Source organism: Diospyros lotus, chromosome 3 (assembly GCF_014633365.1).
Source record: "Diospyros lotus cultivar Yz01 chromosome 3, ASM1463336v1, whole genome shotgun sequence".
In the NCBI taxonomy this organism is placed as follows: Eukaryota; Viridiplantae; Streptophyta; class Magnoliopsida; order Ericales; family Ebenaceae; genus Diospyros; species Diospyros lotus.
In genome coordinates this window covers 40,355,960-40,378,274 of record NC_068340.1, presented here as the reverse complement: position 1 = coordinate 40,378,274, position 22,315 = coordinate 40,355,960, and the positions used below count along the sequence as shown (strand labels likewise).

At 32.0% G+C, this 22,315-nt stretch overlaps 2 protein-coding genes across 2 annotated transcripts; one reads left to right on the top strand and one right to left on the bottom strand.

Moving 5' to 3' along the window:
* Window positions 1-8,993: 8,993 nt before the first annotated feature.
* On the top strand, window positions 8,994-14,835 carry LOC127796224 (ras-related protein RABC2a-like). Its single transcript, XM_052328256.1, has 6 exons — window positions 8,994-9,334; window positions 10,549-10,617; window positions 11,446-11,511; window positions 13,163-13,284; window positions 13,469-13,591; window positions 14,267-14,835. Exons 1-6 carry the CDS (start codon window positions 9,172-9,174, stop codon window positions 14,378-14,380), a joined length of 657 nt encoding a protein of 218 aa, XP_052184216.1. The 5' UTR covers window positions 8,994-9,171; the 3' UTR covers window positions 14,381-14,835.
* Window positions 14,836-18,016: 3,181 nt separating this feature from the next.
* Window positions 18,017-21,171, bottom strand: LOC127797769 (SHUGOSHIN 1-like). The gene is made up of 10 exons (XM_052330910.1): window positions 20,999-21,171; window positions 20,158-20,324; window positions 20,041-20,078; window positions 19,800-19,908; window positions 19,654-19,677; window positions 19,468-19,536; window positions 19,333-19,374; window positions 19,163-19,259; window positions 19,021-19,078; window positions 18,017-18,916 (listed from the first exon to the last, which is right to left on the bottom strand). The coding sequence occupies exons 1-10, from the start codon at window positions 21,057-21,059 to the stop codon at window positions 18,610-18,612; spliced, it is 972 nt and encodes a 323-aa protein (XP_052186870.1). The 5' UTR covers window positions 21,060-21,171; the 3' UTR covers window positions 18,017-18,609.
* Window positions 21,172-22,315: the final 1,144 nt, after the last annotated feature.

Genomic DNA, 22,315 nt, shown 5'->3' with positions numbered 1-22,315 from the left:
CATTCATAGTCCAACGCGATCATTCGACTCAAATGGTGTAAAATACCACTTTCACCTTTCCATTGGCCAGGGTGAAAATAGAATTTTAGACTATTTGGTGACAAATCATGTGATCCTATTTGACATTTAGCATTTATTGGTCTCTTAAGGTATGGCGATTCAAGAGCAAGGCGAATTGAATGTTTAAAATTTTTCTTCATTTTAATAAATATTATTGATTAATTATTCTTTCTAAGAATATATATAAATTATTTTCTTTTAACTAAATTCTTGTTATTTAATTTTAAACAAATTAAGATTTTATAACTATGTATATGTAAGTTTGAGATTAATAAATTGCAAACTACAAGATATAGTAAGAATAAATAAATAACGCACAAAACAATTTATAATGGTTCGATGTTTACATACACACCTAGTCCACCATCCCAAGGTCTCAACCACCCTTGGGGTTCCACTAATCTCGCCAAGATTTTCACACTAACTCACCTTAAAAACTAGATATACTCCTAGATTACAATGGGTTCTAGGAAAACCACAAATAACAAGATTTTCTCCCTAACTGACTTTGGAAACTAGATTCACCTAGATTTTAACGGTTCCAAGAAACCTATACAATCCACAATAGTAATTTAAATGTTACAAATAATTTGTCCACACTTGAACACAAATAAGCAATTAAGAATAAATTATACAAGACAATAATATTTAAATAAATAAATAAACGGTGACCTCAGTTTGAATGAAGAAGATCAGATTCGGCTTTGCGATATCTTTTTCTCCTCTTGTCTTGTGGCTTTTCAGTAGATGAATAATGAATCTTTGAGAGACTTGAAATCCTTATAAATTAGTTCGAGAGATTTTGGGAGGTTTGGATGTGCAATGGATATTCAAGAAATGAGTTTGGGGGTATTTATAAGCATTTTAGCCACTAAAGAAAGGGTTAATATAAAGTTTGAAATTCAAAAAATATTTAAACTTTCTCAAACAATAAAAAAATATGTCTCACATTTAATTCAAAATAAATTTACTTTTTTGTATGAGAAATCAAGATTTGAAAATTTAAATATAAACTTTTGAGATATGAATTATTAAAACAAGAAAATTGTCTAAAAGTAATCTCCTTTAATTCAAAATAAATTTATTTTTTACATTAGTAAGACAAAACATGTCTAAAACTAATTCTCTTTAATTTAAAATAAATTTATTTTTTGTATGAGAAAGAGAAAGCATGTCTAAAAGTAATTCTCCTTTAATTCAAAATAAATATACTTTTTGCATAAGTAATAAAAATATTTATCAATAAATAAAAATTCAAACATAAATTTTTGAGACATAAATAATCAAAAGAATGAACCATGTTTAAAGATAATCCACCTTTAATTCAAAATAAATTTACTTTTTATACCCATTTTTAATTCAAAATAAATTTATTTTTTATATAAGAAAGAAATACATTTATATCATAAAAATATTTTTGTTAATCATCAAAACTTAATTAATATGAGCAAGTTGGCTCAACATAAGATTCCATCCTAATCTTTCAAAAAGCATAATCCTTTCTAATGATTATTGGAGGACTAGAGGGATTGAGATATCACTCAGGGTGTGTTTGATAGAGTTGGAAAATAAGGGTGGAATTCAAATTCCATGAAATTTCAATTCTCACCCCAACCCTTAGAAATTCAAATTCCTTGATTTCAAGGAAAATATTCACTTTTTGAACTAAAATGGAATTCGAATTTCATGGAATTGAAAAGCTGTTTGATAGAATTTCCTAGAATTTAGATAGAAAATGAATTTCATCCTCATTTTTCATGTCTATCAAACGCACCCTTAGTGATTGACTAAAATAAGAGGCCATTATAAGATTTTATCCTAAGAGTTGAGATTTGAAACACAAATATTTTAGGATCTGCTCTGATACCAATTGTTGGTCCCTTAATGTATGGCCATTCAAAAGAGGGGTAAATTAAGTGTTTAAAAATTTTCTCTATTTTAATAAATATTATTAATTAATTATTTTCTCTAAGAATATATATAAATTATTTTCTTTTAATTAAATTCTTGTTATTTAATTTTAAATAAATTAAGATTTTATAACTATGTATATGTAAGTTTGAGATTAATAAATTGCAAACCATAAGATATAGCAAGAATAAATAAATGAGGTATAAGATAATTTATAGTGGTTCGGTGTTTCCACGCACACCTACTCCATTCTCCCAATATCTCAACCACTCTTGGAGTTCCACTAATCTCACTAAGGTTTTCACACTAGTTCACATTTGAAACTAGATATACTCCTAGATTACAATGGGTTCTAGGAAAACCACCAACACCAAGATTCTCTCTAACTTACCTTGGAAACTAGATTCACCTAGATTTTAACGGTTTTAGGAAATCTGTACAATCCACAATAGTAATTTAAATATTACAAATAATTTGTTCACACTTGAATACAAGTAAGCAATTAAGAACAAATTATATAAGGTAATAATATTTAAGTAAATAAATAAGCGATGACCTCAGTTTGAATGGAGAAGATTGGATTCGGCTTTTTGATCTCGTTTTCTCCTCTTGCCTTGTGACTCTTCGATAGATGAACAATAAATCTTTGAGAGGCTTGGAATACTTGGAAATTAGCTTGAGAGTTTTTGGGAGCTTTGGATGTGTAATATGTGTAATGGATACTCAAAAAATGAGTTTGGAGGTATTTATAAGTATTTTATCCACTAAAAAAATGGTTAATATGAAGTTTGAAATTTAAAAAAATGTTTAAATTTTCTCAAACAATAAGAAAATATATTTCAAATTTAATTCAAAATAAATTTACTTTTTGCATGAGAAATCAAGATTTGAAAATTTAAATATAAGCTTTTGAGATATAAATAATTACAACAAGAAAACATGTCTAAAATCAATCTTCTTTAATTTAAAATAAATTTACTAGTAAAAGAAAACATGTCTAAAATCAATTCTCTTTAATTCAAAATAAATTTACTTTTTGTATGAGAAAGAGAAAATATGTCTAAAAATAATTCTTTTTTAATTCAAAATAAATATATTTTTTGCATAAGTAATAAAAATATTTATCAATAAATAAAAATTCAAACATAAACTTTTGAGACATAAATAATCAAAAGAAAGAAACATGTTTAAAGACAATCCACCTTTAATTCAAAATAAATTTACTATTTGTACCAACTTTTAATTCAAAATAAATTTATTTTTCTCATATGAGAAAGAAATACATTTATATCATAAAAATATTTTTGTTAATTATCAAAATTTGATTAATATGAGCAAATTGGCTCAACAACAATATTTAAAGTTACAATCAAGTCGAGTCAAGCTTAGTAAATCTCAGCTCGTTAGGATTCTAGTGAAGTCGAACTTGACTTGAGCTCAAAAATGTATCCGAGCTCGTTAAGGATTTACTCAACTCGAGGTTGACTCTCTAGAAATTTTTTTTTAATTAAAGTTATTGAAATTTATTTTTATGTAATACAAAATATAATAAAAAATTCTCAAAATAAATATAATAAACTTCTTCAAGCAAAAATAAACATCCTTAACACAACATACAAGGATAAATAAAAAATTAAAATAATAATAAAAATATTTATTTAACAAACTTATTCACGAAATTTACAAGTCAAATTGAATTGAGTTTTATTTTGTTTAAACTCGACTTGTTTATAAGTCAAACTTTAAATTAGAGCTCATCTTTAACTCATTTATAATTCGAATCAAATATAAATAAATTTTTATTGAGTCAAATATTTCCTCACTCTAGTAATATCTTAAATTTAATAAAATATTATGTTAAATATTACTTAAATATATGTAACTATGTTCGAGACATTTACCTATGGACTATGAAGCACGGAAACGGCTCGAAGGCGTCGTTTCAGCGTTTTCAAACCGTTTCCCATTTCGAAAATGAGAAGGCGGCCCGAAATGGCCTTTGGGCCGTTTCTGTAAATTGTGAAACGTTCTCAGGGTGGTTTCGCAATTTACAGAAAATGTGGGAAACGCATTTCACACTTGAAACGCATTTCCAATGACCACGGTCGGTCACTTGCAGCGAGGAAGACAATGGTCACGGAAAGACGAGGAAGCGACGGTCAACGGCGAGGCGAGATATGGAGTGTGCGGTGACAGTTGAGGCAAGAGATGGTGTACGACGGTAGGTGGCGACGAGGGTGAGAGGCGAGCGACGGTGGCAGAAATGTTTTGACTGTAAGAGAGGCGAGATCGAACGTGATAGTGAGGGCAAAAGACTCGTCGACGGCGAGAGAGGTGAACGGCGGCAGCAAAGACACGTCAACTGTGAGAGAGACGAGACGAAGGCGAGGTGAGGGCAAGAGACTTGTTGATGGCGAGAGAGGCGAGACAAAGGCAAGGTGAGGGCAAGAGACTCGTCGATAGCGAGATAGGCAGCAACGATGACAGAGATCGACTGTGAGACGGGCGAGATCGAGAGCGAGGGCAACAGACACATTGACGGCAAAAGAGGCAACGAGTCAGTAACGGTAGCAGATGGAGAAAGCGACGGTAGTCGGCCATTGACAGCAAGCAGCACGGGTCTCTCTCTCAAGGCAGAGAAAAGCAAATCTAGGGTTTGCAAAATTATAACTTAATATTAGTTATAGTATATAAATTATATATTAATTTTACATACACCTCTATATTTTTTAAAATTATAGTTTACCCCATATTTTTGTTTCTTAACTTTTTAAAAAAATACCATTTTTCCGTTTCTATTTCTAAGTTTCTGCATTTTTTTACTTTCATTTTCGTGCAACATACCCTATGGACACTGGCGTCATGGCAAACCACGAAGTGGTCAAAGCCCAATCCGCACTTCAAAGTGAGGTGGTGGCGAGTAAACACGTGTCACAAACCCAGGTGCTTGCGATGGATGAGGCATCAATTCCTTCCCTCATTTATTTACACACTCCCAAATTTATTAAATTTAATAAATTTGAGGATAACGACAACCTCCTTCAAAATCCATCTCTCGTGCTTAAAATATAAAATATAGAAATGATTAAAAATTTAGATATATAAAAAAATATAAAATAAATTTGATTAGATCGGTGACACTATTCTAATCCATACTGACTTTTTACTTACCTATATAAAGGTGCAATATTTCAAAAATTAAATATGAGATTTATTATATTATTATTATATCTATAGTGACTAATTTAATTGTTAGAATATCTATTAGGGATCAGACCCTAATTTTTGACATTTTTTTTAGTAAATAGAGCTAATTTAATTAAACTCGAATTTGAAAATTATTAGGACTATGTGAAAAATAAAAAGAACCTAAATAGAGCCAATACTTAATGTACATTCAACGTAGGTTCTATCCATAGAACTAGGACTCTGCTACCTTATTCAATAATTCTAAATTTGATTAATTTTTATTTTATTTTATTCGAGTACTGTATTTTTTTTAGATCTATAGATTCAGATCTGAACCCAAGTATAAGTTAAATGGATTGAATATGGATATGATTGTTCCAAATCAATTATTTATATTGGATCTGTTTAAAATATATTATATATCATATATAATAATATTATATGATTTAATATATAAAAATAATTTATATAATACTTTATATATATTATATGTTATATATTAATCGGGCCACAAATAATGTAATATAAAGATAGATCAATGCATCAAATTCATTAGATAAACAAGTTAATACCAAGGGTTAGAATCTTAAATGAATCTCAAATTTAAAACAAGTGATTTTAACTTGTATGTAGCCCTAACCTATATTTTAAATATATGTAAGTACTTTATATTATATAATATATATTAATCAGGTTTAGGTAATGGATTCTATATAAATCAAGTGATTCCAATCCATATGTAGTCCTAACCCATGCTTCAAAAATAGGTAAGTATTTTCCATTTTGTTAGGCCATACTTGCATTTAGTTACTTTCTTTTCTTTTTTGGGTCTAAACTTCCTCCCAAAAATGGGACATTTTGTTAGGCCACACAAACGTTCTCTCTTGGCTACTACCTAGGCTTATTTGTGGGGCCATACTTACACGTAATTGTTTACAAAATTTATTAAAATATTGCATGCTCGTTCAATTAATTATGAATTTATATATGGTTACAAAAAATTATATCTATGGACTCATTCCTAGTGATAAATAAGAGATTGCAGATTTGAATCTTTTCACATTTTAAAATATTTTTTTATTTTAGATTCGACAAAATTATTAATATGATTCTGAATTATTGTTGTCTATATATAATAATACAATCTATATGTCGAAAAATCGTCTACAAGCCGATGGATTCTTGCAAAGAAGAGCATTGTTAGAGGATGCATGGTAGTTTTTATGTGACCACTTCGATATTTAAATTAAATTCTTGAGAATGATTAAAGAAGTTGCAGAACTCTTGAATCGATATTAGTGGCATACTTTTTTTTTTTTTATGGAATGGGAGATCTTCTATTTATAAAGGAGTATGAGATTTGAGAATAAGTATCCATAGTATTCTAAGATTGACTAAGATTTGAAATTTTTATGAACGAAGTTTATCTATTACGAGTTTTCCAGATGGACTTTTAACATCATATTCACGCATTAGTTGAAACTTTCTTATGAGAATGAGAGGTTTTCAGGAGATCTTCTAATCTTATAGAGTCTTATTTATTAGCTTTCCTCTCGAGACTATTATAAATTTTTTAAGACAATTTAATCTGTCGAAACTATCAGCAATCTTGGAAGATTGTTAATAGTTTCTAGAACAATCTCTTGAAAATCGTCATGAACTATCAACAGTTTTTGGGAGTATGTCGATAGGTTTTAAGAAGTTGATCAATTCCTGAATTTTGAGAGGTGTTCTCTTTATAGGCTTTGAACTTTGTCTTTTTTAAGTTTGTTTGAGTCTTGATCTATGACACATCGCGAACAATAGATACAAATATATTAATTTAGACAAAAATTAATTATCATGCAAATTATAATACTTTAGATAAATTTTATTTAAATGTTTTGACCAATTCGTCAAAGATAATTAGCTAATAACTTCATTATTTTTTTTTTTGAATTTGTTTAGTTGACAACTTAAACATATAAGAGCCTTTTTGCTTCTATTCGAGACATTTGTAGACATTCTAATCATCGTCACGCATTTCAAAACATCGAAATCTCTATCCAACCAAAGTAATTAGCTAGTATAGTTCCATTCAATTTGTATTATCACGTATTATAATTTTTTTACTTAAATTCATGAACTATAATACGTGAAATTAAATATTCAAGATGAGATATTTTTGAACTCTGAAACTAGAACCTTGGGTGGTACGAGGAGGAGGGTAATGTGTCTTATGTGTGATTTTTTTGTGGTTAGAAAAAGAAATTGTGGGGCAATGTGACCTCTAAATTATGTGGAGATGACAAAATGCCAGGGAAGGCAAGATATGATCACTCACTAGTGGACGACCGGACGAGGCCAAAGAAGCGGCAAAAAGGAGACCTTCCTCAGATGGGCCCACGTGGCTCGTCTGCATGAAGCTTGCACTGCAGACGCGTGTACTTTATCAAATTGGACATTCGCAGGTGAATTTCACGAATTTATGCAACGACGTCGTTCTCCCCCCGCCCGCGTCGCTTGTCAACCCGAACGAAACGCCACGGAACTTAGCAATCTTTCAAGGTATTTGTTAAATTATAAATTATAATTCATTTAATATATAAATATATATTTTTTCAATAGTCCTTCAATTATAATCAATCTTTGATCTAGATTTATTTCATCTTCCCTAAAACTCACAATCTGTTTGCTCCACAATTCTAAATGAACGAATAAATTTTTCACAAAATAAAACTCAAGAGCTTAGTTATTCGGATAAACACAATTGATTGTACAAAATTATACAATAACAAAATTAAACTCACAATCTTATAGTATACAAAGTTTCTGAACACGTATGGTGAGCCATTTAGACTATTTTTTTATTGAAATATCATGAATTAAATTAAAATAATTTATTTACAAAGTAAAAAATCTAATTTGCCACCACTTCCCATTTTGGGTGAGAGCTTAGTGGCATTGAAGTATTTCATCGTCAAGAAAGTTTTATCTCAGAATTTTTCATGCAATATTGTTGTTCTATCATTTAAAATTTTAAAGTTGTCCTTAAATCTTAAAATAGGTAATGTCAAGCTAGTTTGCTTAAACTTGAGGGGTCGGACTTGATCGCTCTACGCACATATTTTTTGCGATTTTTAAACTTAACTATTTTTAACATCAAAAGCAAAAAATAAATTCGAACCATATAAGGACATTTTGTAGGAATGAGGAGACTTAATGTGACTAGTGGAATTATCATTTTCACGAGAAATGATCAAATTTTGGTTCAGAAGAAGTTAGATTTAGTCTAAAATTTTAAGAACTCGATTTAGTTTCTCTAAATCATAATATCAATTATGGGTAAAATTACATGTATGTGAGGGTGGCTAATTCCCTCCCCCGTCCCTCAATTTTTAAAATTATTCTTAATTCTTTAATGTTGTGTATATAAATTATTATATTTTTAATATTTATTTTTTTAAAATAAAAAAAATTAAATAATATCAAAAAACTTTAATATACAGACTTAAAAGACTTTTGTCCTCCCAACTCAAATATTATGATCCAAGATCAAAATCGATTATGTTATTAAATATTAATAATACTTAAAATAAAAAATAATGTGTATACTTAATACATATAATAATATATTTTATATTAAAAAAAAGAGTATGAACCAACTTGGATTAATCCGATACCTACCCTAACAAGTTTGATCTTCTATAAGAGAACTTTGCGAATTTTATATTAAGCAGTTGAAGGGATAAAAAGACATATTTGCCCCTACGTGGGAATCCCCCATCATTCATTCATTTATTAATAATAAAGATTTCATGAAAAAGGGCAATTCATTACAGACACGCGGCGTCCGAATCGTATTCGAAATATAGAAAACTTCAGAATCACTACAAGACCAGACGAAGCCGCCTCCTCCTCCTCCATCTCCATCTGCCGCTCAACCTGAACTTCCAAAGCTCAAGCTCTCTCTCTTTCCCTCTCTACAGCAGAGAGAGAAGGCTCTGATCATATATATACATATATATATATATGATGAATGGAATGGTGATGGGTGGTTCAGGAAACATCAACAGCAACTATGATTACTCATTCAAGATTCTGTTGATAGGCGATTCAGGCGTTGGCAAGAGCACCCTTCTTCTCAGTTTTATCTCCAACGCCCACTCTCACCAGAATCTCTCCCCAACCATTGGTATTATAAATCTCTCCATCTCTCTCTCTTCCTCTCTATGTCTCTCTCTCTATATATACGTATGTTGTGGATGTTCTAGTATATATACATAGATTTGGAACCTGGGTTTTGGGGAATTCTCCGGTTGGTTTTTGTAGCCTTCAACGAAATTCGTGCCCGTTTGATGGACATAACCCTGATTGGAAAACTCTGTGGGTTTGATGCCTAATTCACTTGCTCTATACTCGGCTGAGCTGATGTTTAATTTTTGCATTCAAATGGGTATTTTGGGTTCTCTCCCGAACATCTGGTGGTGTTGATTATAACAGTTTTTTTTAAATTCTTTTGTCTACTTTGTTTCCTCAGTCCTGGAGTGGGCCATAACATCTGGCACAGTGTCGATTAAACTCTGTGTGTGTGTGTGTGAGAGAGAGAGACAGAGATGCTTGCTCTGTTCCTGTAATGGTGCTGGGCCGTTATGGTCATGGTTCATATATTGATGAATAATGATATCCCGTCCAAAAATTCCATTCCTAGAATGAGTCAAATGGGAATTTTACCCAACCGACCCACAAATTTGGTCCAAATTTTTGGACTGAATATCGCTGTCCCATCTTAATAAATGCATTCAATCAACTACCCTGATTCTATTTACTTGACCTTCCAGACCATGGGATGGTTACTGGGGAATAAAAGCATATGACAAGCACAGCCTTGTAGAAACTAAAGCTTGATTTGATTCTCAAGGTCTATTCTGGTGATTAAGTTCTGATAATTAATCTTTATGGCCAGCAATGGAAAACTCTTGTAACCTCCCAGGATTATGTTATGCTAATCTGTAGAATTCGAGATCGAATAGTGGCGAAGCATTATATCAATTATGTTGGGGCTGGTTTCATTTTATCAATAGCAGTATCCTATCTAATCTTGTTGAATGGTTGTGCTGTGTAAGCGAGTCGTCTTCACCAACAACGTATATGCAGTATCTGCTACATATTTCATGTTCTTTGGGTTTCGCTTTCTGTCAGATCATTAGTGTAAGCAATAGACAAAGTCTGTCTCTCCCAGTTCTTCCAACTAGTTAGTTTATGTATGTAACTGATCAAAAACACTGATCCCTTTCATGCTTTCTCTCGACTAGTAATTTATTTTCATGTTAAATTTCATTACCCAGTGAACTTAACCATATTAAGTTCATTATCGGTTAACCCATTGCCTTTCTTGGCCATGTCTAGGTGTTGATTTCAAGATTAAGCAGCTAACGGTTGGTGGGAAGAGAGTAAAACTGACAATCTGGGACACCGGTAATTTTCATCGATGCTAATTATCAGACTTATTTTGTTCATTCCACGTATATTTATTTTTAGGGTTTAGGGTAATTTACATGATGGCTAATTGCCAGACTTATTTTGTTCATTTGACGAATATTTCATTATTGGTATTCTTACTCAAGGTTGTTCTTCATTGTGGATCATACTTGAGTTAACTCATTTTTCATACGAAAAAAATAGATTAAATAACATAAATAGTCATTGAAATTTATACTAACATACAAAAATATTACTGAATTTTAATTTATAGCAAAAAGGTTATTAAACTTTAATTTAGTATATAATTTTATAATTACAGTCAATTGCAATTAAAAGAGACTAAAAAAATGTTGACGTTTTTGTATTTTAAAACAAAGTTCAATAACTTTTTTTTATCTTTGTACAAAATTTAGTAATCATTTATATTATTTAGCCATCTACGTAATTAGCCACGTCAACATCCTGTTAATATTTTTAAATGACAATTGATGGTAATTATAAAATTATATACTAAATTAAAATTTAGTAATATTTTTGTATCTTAATGTAAAGTTCAATCACTATTTATACTATTTAACCGAAATCAATAATGAGTTGCAGGCACTTTTATTATTTTGTGTCTTATTTTCATTAACAAATAAAATCTGTATTAACCACTCTTATCAGCAAAGGCTTAGTTCTTGGTCTGTGCTAAAGAATACCCAAAGCAGTTGTTACCCATTTCAAACCTTGAATTAGGAATCTGAGCTACCATCTGTATTTCTCAAACACAATACATCTACCAAAGAATTACATTCGCTAATGCTTATTGTTACATTGCAGCTGGACAGGAACGGTTTGGTACGTTGACAAGATCTTACTATAGAGGTGCACATGGAATTATTCTTGGTATGCTTTTGAAAAAATCAAATGTTTTCAATCCACAATTTTAGTTATGGCATCAATTTTTCCTGTTAAATTCCCTCTAGTTTGGTTATTTTAGATGATGATTTCTATTTATGATATGTTTATAAGATCCCTATTCATGATATAGGCTTAGAAGCATGTTATTTGCCGTCGAATGTTAACTCATTCTCAATTTAAAAGTATCAAAAGTATACGAGAAACTTCTGGTCACATTGCCCCTAGTTTGATCTTTTAGGTGATACTTTTTTTTAATGACATATTTGAGACTCCATGCCTGATTATAATCATAGAATCATGTCGCTTGCACAATTGGAGCTATCAGTGTTAGGCAACTCAAACTTACTCGAGTTAGGGTTATGACATTAACTCTGGTTTGCATTACAACGTTTACTTCTCTTGATTTAAAATTTACCACGACCTTGTTAGCTTTCATTTGACTAAAAGTTATTTATGCCTCTAAACTTTTGCACTTTTTCTGTGGAATTTTAAATTTTTTGTGATTACAAATGTGCTCCAAAACTTAAGTCAAAAATATATTTATCCCCCCCCCCCAACTTTTGCCTTTTTTTTTTTTTCTTGTGGGACCTTAAATTTTTCATGGTTCTAGATTTGCTTTTGAACTACGCAAAAATTATTCATTTAAACACTCGGTCAGCAAATTATATGCACACGTGTTGACGTGACAATTTTTCGACCAGCAAATGATATGTAGCCCAATTGAAGAAGACGCAAAAAATACCAAAGTGAGAAGAGACACAGCCGAAGAGAGAGAGAGTTGAGGAAACGCCAAAAAACTGCCATATCAATGCACGTACGTATCACTTGCTGGCCAAGTGTTTAAACGAATAATTTTGTACAGTTCAATGGCACATTTGAAACTACGAAAAATTTAGGGAGATAAATATATTTTTGGCTTAAGTTTAAGAGCATAGTTGAAATTACTAAAAATTTAAAGTTTCACCAAAAAAAAAAAAAAAAGCCAAAAATTTAGGAGCATAAATATGTTTTTGACCCTTTTATTTTATTGCATGTCTGTATAAATATGAAAGTTACATCCAACAATCAGTTGGCTTATGTTCATATATATCTCTTTCCTTTTTCCTATAGGAAGAGAAAAACCGGTATTTACTTGAACAAATCTAAATGGGCTACTAATTAGATTCTAGAAGAGTAAAACTTCAATTTATATGTTGTTTGTTTTGCAAGTTAAGAAAACAAATATCAGCATGATTGTGCGAATTATTGTGACAATCTAACTTCTACACCCATAACCATCCTCAAGAAACCATAGGAATATGCATAACGCATTGCTGGTAGAGTTTATAAGCTATTATTAGCTGCAGGGGCAACATGGCCTAATCAGGATATCGTCATTTTGCCAATCTTACACTCAAACCTAAATAATTCTGATGGGTAATCATTTTAATTGTGACACACATTTGGATTGAGGAGTAATTAACATGCCAAATGAGTCTGTGGAGTGAATTTGGTGGATTGTTTGGAACTCTGTACCTGCTCCATATCTCCTTGCTATTTCGGTTGATTTAAATCATATTCATGTTGATTAGTTTTCTATTATGTTCCTCTAGCACAGGTTGAAGTTAAGTACCTAACATGACACTTCTCCTTTTAGTTTATGATGTAACAAGGCGAGAAACGTATACAAATTTGTCAGAAGTATGGTCGAAGGAAGTTGAGCTCTATTCTTCGAATCAGGAATGCGTCAAGATACTAGTCGGGAATAAGGTGGACAGGGTAAGCTGTATGCTCTATCATTTTTGCATAGTTCTCAGAGAGGTATTAACTAGGCCAGGAATTTAATCTGTAATTTGTTACGAAACTGATGGTCAATGTAGTTGGGTCGTTTTGTGTTAATACATGTTTTCTCTTGCTCTTGTTGGGAAAATGAGGATCCCTGTCCTATTGACTCTATTTTCAGGAAAGGGCTGTAACCATAGAAGAGGGGATGGCTCTTGCACAGAAGCATAAATGCTTGTTCTTCGAATGCAGTGCTAAAACTAGTGAAAACGTGCGACAATGTTTCAAGGAGCTCATATTACGGGTACAATTTAACATTGATACTTTTCTATATCCTAACCTAGTGGGATCAAGGCTTGGGATTGCCGTCATTGTTGTATTATGCATATTGCAGAAAGTAGTTTTTGCTGCTTCTACAAGCCTTTCAGTTGGGATGATTCCATAAGTAATTAATCGATGTCTCTTGATTTGCTTTGTTGGCCATTCACACTTGCATTATAATGCACATCATCAACACAAAGATTGCCTGTCAGATATATTCAAGGATAAAGAATGTTGTTACCACAACCATAAGCCTTGTTACAAATATCCTCATTTCTAATTTTAGTTTTTCTTATAAGACCGCACATCACCTCACCTTAACTTGTGTCGTTTAGATAAAGCCAAATACGCCTGTAATGTTGTATGAACATCAATTTGGTGCTGACTGCTCTTCCTATATCATCAAAAATGGAAATATGCCAACTGTTTTACCATTCGAAAACCGCACTTGGTTAGCGCGGTCTAACGACTAACCTTTTAAACAGCAAGGCCCTAGATTCATCAACTTGTCCTAAAACTGCCCATCAACGCTTTGCTTTCATCTTGGGAAGAATTGTTGTGCTCGACTCGGCCATAACTCTTAACCTAGTTATGCTTATAGTCCCGACTCGATTTTCCATCCCAACATCCCTAAAATGAATTTTGTGTTGTTTGACAGATACTAGAGACGCCCAGCTTATTGGAGAAGGGATCGATAGTTGTGAAGAAACAAATCTTGCAGCAGAAACAAGCATGCCAGCAGGCACATACCGGCAACTGTTGCTCCTCCTAGTCGATCAATATACGCTGCTAAATGGAGGCACAACACAAGCCCGGTTCAAGTCATCCATACTGGATGCCCTGGCTATTCTGCATAGATCAGGTCGACTGCCGGACCCTTTGTAATCAGTTGGCATGGCCTGACACAACCTTGATCAGTCGGCGTAGATGGAGACACTGTTTTCCAATGGCAGCGATGGGCTTGCTTTGCTGCTCAAGTATATATATATATATATATATATATATGCAAAATTATGGTTTGTTGTAGCAAATTGTTAGCTTACACACACACACACGCACAAGTGCTGTTCTTTCATTTGTTAGGCTTTTGTTTTTGGGTCAATTTTGGAGCTGAGATGGTTGGACACATCTGAAAGGAAAACTAAGCAATTAGGAGTGAGTGAAATATATGAACACAAATGGTTCTGTAACTTAGTTTTATGTGCTATACAATAGATGATGGTGATATATGTACAGCTTATGCTCTGGGAAAAGGAAAATTGCTTGTGTTCTTGTTTGCTTGTTTGTTTATTCAGAAATGTTGTACTCACAAATGAATTTGACAATAGCTTTTTTACAAATTAACGTAACACACAAATTCATGATACTTCTACATAAATAACAAATTTATAATAGTTTTATTCAAATTTACAATAGTTTTATCTAAAACAAAAGGTACTTTTTATTTTTTGATAAACTGAAGGAACCTATGCGACAACTCTAATAGATTAGGTCTCCAAGTGTCCACAACCACAATCCAATTAGATTTTAACAGAGTTACCCTGTCTCAAAATCAAATTTGAATCCAAGAAATCATCATTATATATCATAGTACTAGAACACAATACAAATCCTCATCATTGGTTTAGGAAGCCAATCCTTATCCCATTATATATGAACAGAGGTGAGAAAATTATAAGCATACGATCAGAAAAGGATCCTTTTGGGTTATTACCTCGTCCACTCCAAATGGCAAGCTGGGTTGGGATTATCTCATGTTACACCATGCTGTTTAGGTATCGTTGAAGGCGCCGCCTTGAAGAAGAAAAAAGAGCAGGAGACGGAGAGAGAAGGCGACAAGTACAACTATACGTGGAAGCAAAACGAGAGTTAAAAGGGCTGCGAATGTACCTGAGGCTGCGGGCCGTTTACCAAGTTCGAGTGTTACAGCCTCTGCCGGTTCGGCTGTTTCCCGACTGCTTGCAACTTGCAAGGTTGTGAAATTCTTCCGAATTGCACTCAGCCGTTCCATTCCCCACGCTCGTGCGGGAGACGGAACGCTGCAGAGATCAGAGAACTTGCCCCTTTTGTGGCTTTACCTTGCTTCTCTAGTAGATAACAGATTTGATTTGAATGTCGGGTTAGATCAGATCAGCCAACGAGAATTAGTGAATGCACATCTGAAGAACTTCCAAATTGAGGAAGGCAACAGTAGTTGAGATTTGCACTTACAATACAATCTAGATGGGCAGCTCAGGGGCAGAGCCACCTGAGGCCCAATGGGGGTAGTTGCCCCCACTGGGCCAAGATTTTTTTTTAAAATTTTATTTTTTATAATAATTTACTATTAAAAATAAAAAATTATATTATATTTTATTACTAGAAATAAAAAAATAAGTATTGAAAAAAGTAAATATATAATGGCCTAGTAGTAACAATCACAACATTTTTTATAATTTGTTCATAATTTTATTTTTTTATAATGATGATGTAAATAAAATTAAGTATTAAAAAAAATTGTGAAGTAAAGAAAACAAGCATGAAAAAAATTTATACGGAAGAAAATAAACAAATTAACAAAGCAAAAATTGAGCAAATTGATTTTGCACAAATTCCTATAGATTTCGGCTAAAAATTACAATAATGGATTACAATGTCAATTTTCAAGATCAAATTAGAAGAGCCTACTTGCAAAGAGGTTTATGTTAGCCTTAAAATCAAGACGTTTCGTTCCAGTTTGGTTTAATAAATTTGATGATTGGTTTGAATATAATATAAACAAAAATATTGTATTTTACTTATATTGTTATTTTTTTAAAACAAATAATGGAGAACAAGAAGATAGTGATTTTTTTATGAAAGAGGGTTCAGTAATTTTTTTTAAAAAAAGATAAATTTTAAGTTTATGTTAGAGATGCTAATAGTGTACACAATTAAATTCGAAACAACTATGAAACTTTAATGAATTAAAAACAAAATATTAAGATAATTTTCTTCGGACAATTAAAACAAATACTATGTGATAAATGCATCAATTGATTATGTTCGACTTTTTTTTATGATAAGAACTAGCTTTTCATGGTTACGACGAATCTAAAAATTCAAATAATCAATGTAATTTTTTTAAACAATTGTAATTTTTAGTCTAAAAAGCTGTAATAAATAATTATAAAAAATTTATTTTAATATTATTATTATTTTATTTTTAAAATTATATTTTTTGTATTTAAGTTCGCCACTGAACCAAAATGCTGACTCCGCCACTGGATGGGCTGATGAAGCTGCCGACAAGACTCGAGAGGGCTCCAAAATAAACGCTTTGATAAACATGCTCCTCAGGTACTAGGCAGCGGCTGTAGTCCGTGGCGGAGAGGTACATCTTGATGTCGTCGAGGGTTTCGCACTAGCAGAGGTTGTTGCAGTCGGCGGCTGTGAGTAGGCCCGATCTGTAGCCCCTCAAGATGGCCTCCAGATAACCGCCATGGATGCTGAAGGTCAGAGCTTCGAATCCGTACATCTTCTCATTCTCTGGGATCTTCTTCTCTGCGCTGCTGCATAAGCCCATCCAGGCCTCGTTGCATCGATGGGAAGCCTATTATTGCCCCCAATATTCCCCAAAATATGTTTCCCAATGCAATAAAATTAGGGTTTTATTTTATTAAAATTGATGTCCCCCAAATTCATTTTTGATATTTTATATTATATTAATACAAATAACATTTTTTATTAACGAAACTGTTATTTATAGATTAAAGTTTCACACTTATTGTGATATTTTGAATTATTTTTTTACTTTTTATATTAATATAAATACACCAAATATTATTATAGAATACCATGTAAGGTCTTAAATTTAAGTGTTTGAATAATATTTTTGAATTTTTTATATTTAGAAAAGGATTATTCTAACTGACTATTTATTAAAAAATAAAATATTTAAAAATAAAAAAATAACAATAACGCTATATGTATACTAATATTTTATGCTCATAAAATTATAAATACCTCTTCATCAATTGTTGATGACTTTTTAAAAATTATAAATCATTTAAAATTTATAAAATTTTAATATGAGTAAAAAGTGTTTATAATATTTAAAAATTAGAAATAGTACCCAAAAAATTAAAATTATAAATGAGTGTTGTTAATTTCTTAAAAAGTATTTATAATTCAAATGTTAACGTACAGATAATATTATTAAAAAAATAATTTAACTAATAATAATTATAAATAATTTAATTAATAACATAGAAAAAAGAACGCATTTTTTTTAGGGAGTACTTGAAATGATCAAATTGATCAAATCAAATAAACTTAACCTTTTCAAAAAAATCGAATCCAATCAATTGAATAATTTTTTAAACTAAAAAAATTAAAAAGAAAATTGAAAAAACTTAAAAGAGAATGATTATTTCTCTAATATTTTTGCACAAAGACCACTTTCAACTTCATAACATCAGAAATCAAGAAAGAACAACTTTAATCTACCCTCAATAAACAAAAGATAATTAAAAATGTCAATAATTACAGCTATTAACTCCTACGTGCTCTAGAAGGCCATACATAACACCTCCAGTACTCCACAATTTAGACCAAACTGCTTAAACCAATAAAGCCATAAGTACTACTCCTCACTCAGTCTTGGGATGTACATTGAATAAATGTATGGAACACAAGTAATAATACACCAACCATGGGAAGGAGATCCTCCTCCTGGATGCCTAGTTGAGAAGAAACCATTATCCTGGTTTTCAAGCAGTTAATTAGGTAATTGAATTCCCAATATGGCTTCACAAACAGACACACAGTTCGACCAAACTTGAGGGGTACAAACCTAATTGCTATTTAACAGTAATCATCCAGAGATGATAAAGTCTGAATACTTTAGGTTCAATTCTACAAAAGGTGTATCATTTAGAGACCAACAAGAACTACTAGGTACAAAACAGTTTAAAGAGCTTTTGGTTACAATTTTTTTGCTCCTTTCTTCAGAATACAGAAGGCTTGGTCTAGACAAGATTTTTACTCAGATCTTCTCATTTTCACATTAAGAGGAATCTCCTTGTAGGACTGAACCTTTTTGGCTGCTAGACGCGAGGGTCTTCCCATAGATGGCCTTAGAAATTCCTGAGCCTCGTCATCGCTTGGACCACGACCACTGCCTTCACCATCTCTTTTTGCCGATGAAGCAGTGGAAGTTGAACCCTCTTCCTGCATTTGATCTTCATGCAAAGAACTCGCAGGAAATTTGGTATCTTTCTCAACAACATCCTCCGTAGGCTCTGATTCTTCATGTTTAAATCTGGCAGACTGTCTTCTCAAACAAACCCTGATATGATAATAAAAGCAAATTTTTTTTTTTTTTAAATCTTATAGCAGGATTATTTAGTTGACGAGATTTTAACAAAATATTAAGACATGAATGGGCAAAACCTTTTGCTTTCAGTTTTCTCCTTCAACTGAACTTCTTTAAGAGTAGAAGGGCCCAAACCTGCAAATGCCACAAGAGAGTTCTAGGTCACAAAACCAAATCGGTTCTTAAATCTCAGATATAAAATTTGGTTCCAGCGGTTACTCTTTGATCGCTGCTTCCTGTTGGTTTTAGAGTGTTTATTAAGAGCTCTATCTGCTTCTGAGCATTGCCTCTGCTCCTCAGACTTGCTAGCTTCCACCTGAAGTAGTGTAGGGAGAAATCTGAGCATAAACAAGAGGGAAAGCAACATACCCCCAAAATATATTAAGTACCTGATTCTCAATATTCTGACATATTTTATTTTTTGCTTTCCCCTGAGAAAAAGAAGGGCATAAACCAATCAATGTAAGAGACTATCAGACTTGGCTGCTTGCTGATAATTGGAATAGGATACTGGCAGCTCTAACCGTTTGTTCCACTTTTTTCACTTTGAGCAGACTATTTTTGCAACCAAGCTCGTGTTGTAGTGCTTTTAGCTGAAATAAATCAAACCTCTAAAAGAACTTAGCAGAAGCTAAACAAAATAGAAAGAACGAGATGATTACGCTTGGTGTAAGAAGTATCCGCTCGCTTGGGTATCTAAAATAACTTACCTTATCTTTACCAGAATTAAGTTCCTGCAAATTTATAGAACAATGGAATCCATGTCACTTGGATTCGGAATTTATTGAAATAAAGCAATGTGATTTTTTAAGAATACTAGTAATTGAATTTTCAAGTATGAGGAAAGACAACAGACTGCTAGCATCTGTGTATTTGCTTGAGCTAGTTGCAAATTCTGTTGTTGAAATTTCTGCAAATTGATCCTTAGTTTCTGTAGCTCAATTCCACTCAATTCAATGATTTTACTGTTAACTGGATTAAGGGAAAACCAAAGCAGAAAAGTTCGGGCATCCAAATTTGGGGAAAAAGGCATACGAGTCTATATCCAATCAGAATGACTCGATACAAGCTGAGCCAAATTGATCATAAAAGGATACTTTCTATCAGTTAAGAGCTTCATCAGCATCATATTTTCCTGATAATTTTCAGATAATGCCACTCAGTTAAAGAATTAAAAGCAAAAGGAAGAAGTATCAAACCCAAAAGAAGAGCACCTGTTGGAGCTGGTCAATGTACTCTTTAGTCGAATTTGAAACAGACTGTCCCTTCTCATATTGGTTTGACAGTCTAAGTTGCTGGGGCAAGTTGCTTATATCACCGAGCTTCTTCCTAGCCTCACCTCCCAAAGACCCTTTTGCTGTTTTCTCTACTTTAGGTTTATCTGTTTCCAATATCGAATTCTACAATTACTTGACACACCTTAAACATCTCCATGCATACCCAACATGCACCCAAAAGATGAATTAGGGCATACGGAAACCAAAGTATCAGATTACAGAAGGGGTGAAGAGCCATTAAGGTAACAATGCCAATAATTGCACCCACATTAGGGTTTTTAAGACACACAACATTAGCAATACCAGAATGAATTTTTCATCCTAAATCAGAGATGCAATAATGTCAGTGTGGAAAGATGATAATTGCAGCAAGCGTCAATTAACCTAACCGATTAAAAATACAACAGAAAAGAGGAAATAGCAATAGCATGTTTGGATCCATTTCATAGCCAATCAAACCGAAAATGAAACATTCTGACACATGTTAACCCATTTTCTATGAAATCCCTAAAAAAACTGAATTTAGCTTGAATCCCTCCATTTCATTTTTTTTCTCCACAAACCCAAGATCCGAAGATAGAAAAAGAGTGGTAACGTGAGATGACAGTATTTGCACCGAACCAGAGACTAATCATTCTAGATTCACACTGAAAACCCATTAGGGTATTCTTTAGCTCTGATCTTTTGGGATTTGACTCGTAATTGACTGATTCCGGCATCTGCGAGTCGGAAAAATCATCAAGAAATCGAGAGAACTAGCGGGACTGTGTTTGAGTACCTGCCAAGCCGGCGCCCTCCGAATGAAGAACGAAGAAGCCTTCCGTTCCCGGCGGCGACATTGACACGAAGGCTAAATCCTCTCTCTCTCTCCCTCCCTCCCTTTCTGCTTCGGAAGCTATGCACTGAATTCAAACCGGGATTTGAGCGCTGAAAAGCGGACGCTCGGGTGCCACACGGCTTCCCGAGCCTAGTCTTGAATTTTTTTCAACCCGAGCCTTGGGCTTGGGCTTTTATATCTCAAATGTTGGGTTTCGGCACTTTTGGGCTGCTCATGGTATTCAAACAGTTGGCTCCAGAAAATATTTTAAGTTTATTTATTTACCAATATACCTCCATGTTAAAAAATAAAATATTTCAAATAAAAATTATTATATATGCTTGATAATTATAATATAATTTTTATTTTTTAAAATAAAATGAAATTTGCATATACATAACAAGTTTACTAATTTATACTAAAAAAAAATAATACTTACGAGTTTTCATTAATAACAAGACTGGGTAAGAGTAATAAAAAATGAATCGGATGTAATATTTCTTGAATATCACCAATCTATGTGAGCTTATTCAAGATATAGTAAGACTCGACCAAGATAAGTCTCTTTGCTATTTAAAAAAGTGAGAGTTGACGTGACAAGAAAATCATGTGATTAATTAAAAACAATTTATGTCTTGTACGTTTCATCTTAATTCAAGTAACAATTATTTTTAAGGCATGAAAACAAAGTTCAGGATTTAGGGTTATAGGTTTGAACTATAGACTTATAGGTTTTCTTATATTGTGTTATTAAGGTAAGGGACAAGAATAGTTGATTATTAAAAAGATAAGAATAGTTAATTATTAATGTTTAAAAATAATTTTACAATTCAAAATTATCTCAATCATTTTTATTCGTAGACTATAATACCTTTCTACATATACTCTATTACTAAAGGACCGCAAAAGAATTATACATATAACAAATACCATATTGGTCAAAGAATAAAAATAAGGGCTAATTATGAAAATAATTCAATCAATTTTGTGAATTTATAATTTTATATAATTTTTTTAATTTTGACAATTAAATCCAAATTGACTATAATTTTATCTATTGATTTAAAAGGAGTGTATTCATACTAACTCGACATGCTAAGTATATATAATAATAATATTTATAAGACTCGCGTATACACATAAATAAATAAAAAATTAGAACTATTTACTTTTTTTATAAATTATATTTTTTTCTGTTTTAACTTATATATATATATATGTGTGAATTTCATAAATATTATTATTATATAATACCTGATATGTTAAGTTAATATGAAT

Bases quoted from the DNA above. Each gene is read 5' to 3' on its own strand.
- LOC127796224 (XM_052328256.1), top strand. From the start codon at position 9,172: ATGATGAATGGAATGGTGATGGGTGGTTCAGGAAACATCAACAGCAAC. The intron at 13,285-13,468 runs GTAAGCTGTATG...CTCTATTTTCAG, and splicing joins TCGGGAATAAGGTGGACAGG to GAAAGGGCTGTAACCATAGA. The intron at 13,592-14,266 runs GTACAATTTAAC...GTTGTTTGACAG, and splicing joins TCAAGGAGCTCATATTACGG to ATACTAGAGACGCCCAGCTT.
- LOC127797769 (XM_052330910.1), bottom strand. From the start codon at position 21,059: ATGTCGCCGCCGGGAACGGAAGGCTTCTTCGTTCTTCATTCGGAGGGC. The intron at 19,909-20,040 runs GTATCCTTTTAT...TCCAGTTAACAG, and splicing joins AAGCTCTTAACTGATAGAAA to TAAAATCATTGAATTGAGTG. The intron at 19,678-19,799 runs GTCTGTTGTCTT...ATAAATTTGCAG, and splicing joins CAAATACACAGATGCTAGCA to GAACTTAATTCTGGTAAAGA.